The sequence below is a fragment of the Otolemur garnettii genome, unplaced genomic scaffold (genome assembly GCF_000181295.1).
Source record: "Otolemur garnettii isolate 467f Iridium unplaced genomic scaffold, OtoGar3 scaffold00175, whole genome shotgun sequence".
NCBI lineage: Eukaryota > Metazoa > Chordata > Mammalia > Primates > Galagidae > Otolemur > Otolemur garnettii.
The window spans coordinates 1882254-1889132 of record NW_003852570.1 but is presented as its reverse complement, the minus strand read 5'-3'; the positions used below and the strand labels follow the sequence as shown (position 1 = coordinate 1889132).

The 6879-nt window shown below is 35.8% G+C and overlaps 1 protein-coding gene across 1 annotated transcript in view; it reads left to right on the top strand.

The window, feature by feature from the left end:
- The window catches only part of ATP7A (ATPase copper transporting alpha), a 164029-nt gene that overhangs the window by 106827 nt on the left and 50323 nt on the right, over positions 1-6879 (top strand). The window contains exons 3-4 of the mRNA XM_003800452.3: positions 3892-4381; positions 4885-5610. Coding sequence (XP_003800500.1) covers positions 3892-4381; positions 4885-5610 — 1216 coding nt within the window. The remainder of the gene's footprint in view (positions 1-3891; positions 4382-4884; positions 5611-6879) is intronic.

Sequence of the window (6879 nt, the reverse complement as noted above, 5' to 3'; positions counted from 1 at the left end):
ATTCGAACCCGCCACCTTAGGTGTACGTGGCTGGCGCCTTAGCCGGTTGAGCTATAGGCGCCGAGCCATATTGTGCCTTTTAAATGAAAGCACACCAGTTCCCTCCTTCCTCCCTTCTGCCTCCTCCCTCCCCTCTGCCAACTTGAGTTTGTGATTTTCTCTTGCGTGGGTATTTGTTTGTGTACTGGTTTCATATTAGTATTGAGTGCACCAGATATTTGCTTTTCCATTCTTGTGATACTTTACTAAGTAGAATATTACCTTACCTAGCTCCATCCAGGTTAATACAAAAGATGTTAAGTCTCCATTGCTTTTTATAATTTAATAGTATTCCACAGTTTATTAATCCATTTGTGAGTTGAGGGGGACTTGAGTTGATTCCATATCTTGGCGATTGTGAATTGAGCTATAATAAACATTTTAGTGCATATGTCCTTAGGGTACAAATGACTTTTTTTCTTCTGGGTAGATAACTAGTAATGGGATTGTAGGATCAAATGGAAGATCTACTTTTAGTTCTTTGAGAAATTCTCCATACTTCTTTCCATAGAGGCTGTATTAGTTTGGAATCACACCAGCAGTATAAAAGTGTTTCCTTTTCTCTGCATTCTCACCAGCATCTGCATCTTTGGGACTTTGTAATATGGACTATTCTCTGAATTACTTTTAATCATATTTTTGAGTTGTTATTTTATGAAACAAAGCTTTTTACTAGGAATTAATAATAGTAATAGTAATGATAATGTCCATACTTTAAACTTTTGAATATTGATATCCTACTGCCATCTCAAAATCATCAGATCCAGAGCTAAATTCATCATCTCTCCTTTCCCTCTACTCCAACCTCTGAACTTCCCTCCTCTCTTTCTGATACCAGTTAGTGACATCACCATATAGCCTCTGGTACAAGCCAGAAACCTTTAACTCATCCTAATTAGCTCCTTTACCATTTATAATATCTTATTAGTAGGTTCTGCTTTCCTAAATGTACTTTGGAACTGCCTCTTTTCTCTTTACTCCCAGTGTTCATACCTTAATACAGATCCTCTATTGCATCACTATGGAAATTGCTGTAGCCTCCTAGCTCTATTGCCCCCAACCATGGACCTATTAGGAGCTGGGCTGCACAGCAGGGGAGTGTGGATAAGTGAGTGCAGCTACATCTGTATTTATACCTGCTCCCTGTCACTTGTATCACCACCTGAGTTCTGCCTTCTGTCATTAGATTCTCATAGAAGCATGTACCCTACTGTAAACGGCACATGCAAGGAATCTAGGTTGTGTGCTCATTATTATTATCTAATGCCTGAGGTGGAGCTGAGGTGGTGATGCTAGCACTGGGGAGTAGCTGCAAATACAGATTATCATTAGCAAAGAGGTTTGACTATACAGAGACCATAATAAATCAGTTGCTTGTAGACTCATATCAAAACCATCCTCCCCTTCCTCCCAGGTCTGAGGAAAAATTGTCTTCCATGAAACTGGTCTCTAGTGCCAAAAAGGTTGGGCATCACTGTCCTAGCTGATATCCCTTCCTCCTATAACATTCCCTCCTACCTTAATATCATCTTCTACTTTGCCTCCAAAATGATTCTTCTGTAAAATGAAAATTTTATCTTGTCATTTATCTAATTAGCTTTTCCAAAGCTCCTAATTACCTATAGAATAAATTAAAAAGCATTATTGTCATGTGAGTTTCAACAATCAAGTTCATTAGTCCTAGAAAAAGTACTATATATACCTCATTGCTAAATAACACTGTGGTCACCTTCGAGGTACTCCCCTTGATAAGCTATGCATGACACCAGTACCTAGTACACCCTTCAAAGCAATTTTGAAACACTTTTTTTGAATGACCATCACAGCTGTCATCATATGGCACACAAAATCATGAAACAAAAATGATGATCACCACTCACTTACCACTCAGTTCATGCACATGTTGACATGAACACAACTGTGAGACACTGATATACCAAACTGTCATCATATGAGATCTGACAATTAAGCTCATGAACTTACTACCACATGTGTGCTTATCTTGGTAGTACTGTACAGACAGCTTGGTAAGGTTTCATAACATTGGTATATCAAAGTCTCACAGCTGTGTTCATGTTAACATGTGTGGTGTCTTGCTGAGTGGTGATCATTATTGTTGTTTCATGATTTTGGGTGCCATATAATGACAGCTTTATGGTTATTCCAGAAAAAGAGTTCCAAAATTGCTTTGAAGGGTAGACTAGGTGCTGGCATTGGTGCATGGCTTCCCAAGGGGAGTACCTCAAAGGTGACCACAGTGATGTTCAGCAACAAGGTATGTAGTACTTTTTCTAGGGGGAGTTTGTGAATTTAATTGTTAGACTTTATATAAGCCCTCACAATAGAGCAGATTGCTTAATTCTATAGCTTCTCATCTTTCTGTACTTTTGTGCTTCCATTTGTCTAGAATTCCCTACCTCATGTATCCATGTTGATTCTATTTGTCCTTTAATGTTCAGGTATTATCTCCCCTAAGAAGCCTTTTTAGACCCCTATTCCCAGGGATGAATGAATATCCCTTTTCTGTATTCTCTGTCCTAATACTGCTTCCTGTGACTGTGCCATGTCAGCCTTATATCCTGAAAACCCCAGTTCTTGACACACATTATAAGTGTCTGATAAATAATATTTGTTCAGTGTTTACTTTTATATAACTCATTGTGGTTATATGTAAATTTTCTATCTATTTACTTATATGATGCTTTTAACAGCCCTAGGAAATAAAATGGCATATTTCATTTTTCAGATGGTAGAATTAATGAGTGTGATTGCCTAATAAGTGGATAATTGATACTGGAACTCAAATCTTATGACTCCCAACCCAATATTTGTCTGGATATTCATGTATAACTTCATTACAAATCTTTGTATCAGGTGTCCTCAAACTTTTTAAACAGGGGCCAGTTCACTGTCCCGCAGACTATTGGAGGGCCGGACTGTGGGCCCCAGGATGAGTCGGCTGCTAAGCAGGACAGGCAGTGGTAGCAAAAATACCCGGTGGGCTGGATAAATGTCTTAGGCGGGCTGCATGTGGCCCACAGGCTGTGGTTTGAGGATGCCTGCTTTGTATGATTACAGCCAAAGAAGTGCAATCATGACAGTACTTAAATTATATGTAGTAGCTGAGATTTAAGAGTATAGTCATTGTTTTGTGATTGAATCAGGCAAAACAAAGATGTTTTTATTTTGAACAAAATTAATACTGTGCTCCAGTGACTTAGTGAGATATAGGGGTATATGCAAAAAATCCTATGAATACTACCTTCACTCATAAACTGGTATTTTTATACCTTTTCTTGCCAGTGGAGTTATCTTAATTGAACATATTTTCATGTTTATTTATTTATTTGTGCATACTTAGAATAGATATCTGTTTTACTTTTTACTATTTTATAGTTGCACATATTTTAGGGAATTGAATGTTTTTAAAGATTAAACTTTATATTTTTATTTTTCTGTAGCTCATTCTGTTTCCTATATAACCTTTAGAATTGGTAGAGTATGAAGCATTGGAGTAATTTGTAAAAGGAAGTTGTAAGAAAGAGAAGTTTGTATTCTGTTGTGAAATTCTAGTGTATGTTTGTCCATGCATGTGTTTCAAATGCCTAACAAGTACCATAGTCATTTGTGCCTACCTATAGCTTTACCATTCTTGTAGGTAAACAGGATATTTTATGTTTCTTTCTCATAAGAATAGTAAAGATGAAAACTAATAAACAAACTTTATTAGGTTAGGTAATTTGTTTCAGTCTTTTTTTTTTTAATTCTTCTTAAATGTGGTGTGATGATTAACATTTTTTAAGTCCTGTGTCATAATTTAATTAACTGATTTCTGAAATTTCTTTCTGAAAGGTTTCACTGGAAGACAAAAGTGCAACTATTATTTATGACCCTAAACTACAGACCCCAAAGACCCTGCAGGAAGCTATTGATGACATGGGCTTTGATGCTATTCTCCAAAATCCTAACCCCCTCCCTGTCTTAACTGACACCGTGTTTCTGACTGTTACTACTTCACTGGCTCCGCCATGGGAGCATATCCAGAGCACATTGCTCAAGACCAGGGGTGTGACAGACTTTAAAATTTCCCCTCAACGAAGAACTGCAGTAGTGACAATAATCCCTTCTATAGTGAATGCCACTCAGATAAAAGAGCTGGTTCCAGATCTCAGTTTAGATATTGGAACACTAGAGAAAAAGTCAGGAAATTGTGAAGATCATAGTATGGCTCAAGCAGGTGAAGTCATGCTGAAGATGAAAGTGGAAGGGATGACCTGCCATTCATGCACTAGCACCATTGAAGGAAAAATTGGGAAACTGCAAGGTGTTCAGCGAATTAAAGGTAATATATCTGGGACTGATTCTTTTGTAAGGCTTAGTTTTCTGTTTTGATCTTTTTTAACTTTTGGATTTCTTGTGAAGCATGGATTTTGAATCCATGGGACAAGAATGTTTACTGCTTCACTGAAGTTTTAGGTACAGCATAATCCCAGGATTAATGTCAATAAAGTTAATGATTATAATTAAAGTTACATGAGCCTTGAATTGAAGTTTAACAGAAAAGACAGCTGGGGTGGCAATTCATGGAGTTCAGAGTTCTTAATACAACATGCCTGGGTTACTCTTTGCTGCTAGTATATTTCTCCTCAGGCATGCTGAAACATGGAGAACATAGCTACAGTAGTCATAAATTTTACTTGTTTCCAGTCTATGTCAATATCATTTTCTGAAAAGAACAAAATTATTTTTAAAAGATGGTGAAAAGAGTGAAATAAAAATAATTATTCATGTTTCCTAAGGTGGCTGAGGAATAACTGAATTAAATAATTTTTTCTTTTTAACTAGTCTCCCTAGACAACAAAGAAGCTACTATTGTTTATCAACCTCATCTTATCACCATAGAGGAAATAAAAAAGCAGATTGAAGCTGTGGGCTTTCCAGCATTCATCAAAAAACAGCCTAAGTACCTCAAATTGGGAGCTATTGACATAGAGCGTTTGAAGAACACACCAGTCAAATTCTCAGAAGGATCACAGCAAAGGAGTCTATCACATACTAATGATTCAACAGCCGCTTTCATCATAGATGGCATGCATTGTAAATCATGTGTATCACATATTGAAATTGCTTTATCTACACTCCACTATGTAAGCAGCATAGTAGTTTCTTTAGAGAATAGGTCTGCCATTGTAAAATATAATGCAAACTTAGTCACTCCAGAAACCCTGAGAAAAGCAATAGAGACCATATCACCAGGGCAATATAGAGTTAGTATTGCAAGTGAAGTTGGGAGTACCTTGAGCTCTCCTTCCAGTTCATCTCTTCAAAAGATTCCTCTGGACATAGTTAGCCAGCCTTTGACACAAGAAACCACGATAAACATTGATGGCATGACTTGTAGTTCTTGTGTGCAGTCTATTGAGGGTGTCATATCAAAACAGGCAGGTGTAAAATCCATACAAGTTTCCCTTGCAAATAGCAGTGGGACAGTTGAGTATGATCCTCTACTCACCTCTCCAGAAACCTTGAGAGAAGCAATAGAAGACATGGGATTTGATGCTACCTTGTCAGGTAATCCTTACTTTTTATATGATTCTACTAATGTTCTTTTATTTACATTTTGATGTTATTTTGGCTTTTATCAATGAGAAATGCTTCATAGGCACTACCATTCTACTCTTTGCAAATAAGTCCTATAAAAGTTGTTGGTGATACAAAGATGCATCAGGATGTTTGTATAATTGTCTATAATATTTAACACCTAGAAAACAATAAATAATTTATGCTATAAGCATATTTTGAAATTCTATGAAATCATAAAAGTTAAGGAATTAAAGATACGTAATGTCAGGAAAAGTGAAAAGAAAACAAGCTGAAAAGCTAAAAACCACTGTGATCAAAATGTTATAAACAAATGTATATGAATTTATACCATGTATATATTATTTATGTATATGAATGAATAAGATTCCTAGTAGGACATGAACCAAGATTTTAAACAATAATTATCTTTGGATATTAGTTTTTTTTATTAGATCATATTTGTGCACATTAATTCTGTCATGGGATGCAGTATGTTGTTTCCATATACAATTTGAAATACTTTCATCCAATTGGCCAACATAGCCATCACGTCATTCTCATAATTGTTGTGTTTTGGATATTAGTTTAAAGGTGGTTTTTGTTTCCATTGTGCTTTCCTGTGTATTATAAGTTTTTTTTACATGAACGAATGTATGTTTGTACATATATATTTATGCATTTATATAATGGGGGAAGCAAATGCTATTCTAAATAGGAAAGAGGCCAGGCTCAGTGATTCATGCCTATAATCCTAGCATTTGGGGAGGCTGAGGTTGTAGGATCACTTGAAGCAGGAGTTCCAGACCAACTTGGGCACTAGCAAGACCCCATCTCTATTTTAAAAAGAAATAAAGCAAAGAAAAGAGGTAGAAATACAAGTAAGACTTTTAATTTTAAGCAATCAAATTAAACTGACTCTAGAGCTATCCTAAAGTGTTCATATTTCCTGACAGCTTTAAAGTTGAACTAAGACCAAAACCGTACATGCAATAAATTTATCTATGTGAAATTGTTATTTTGAAAAAGAATTGAACCTGGCCTTGAATTAAATTGAAAAATACCCTAATGAAATTTCTTCCTTTAACAATGGAAAAGTCATACAACTAATTTTCAGACAATGTCATTAATCTTTGCTATTCTTATTAGAAGGATATCAAATAGTAATATTCCCTTTTTAAGCTCACTAAAACTGAATCAAAATTTTTACTAAATACATACCCAAATTATCATGGTAGATAAGTGTTAGTGATACTGTAC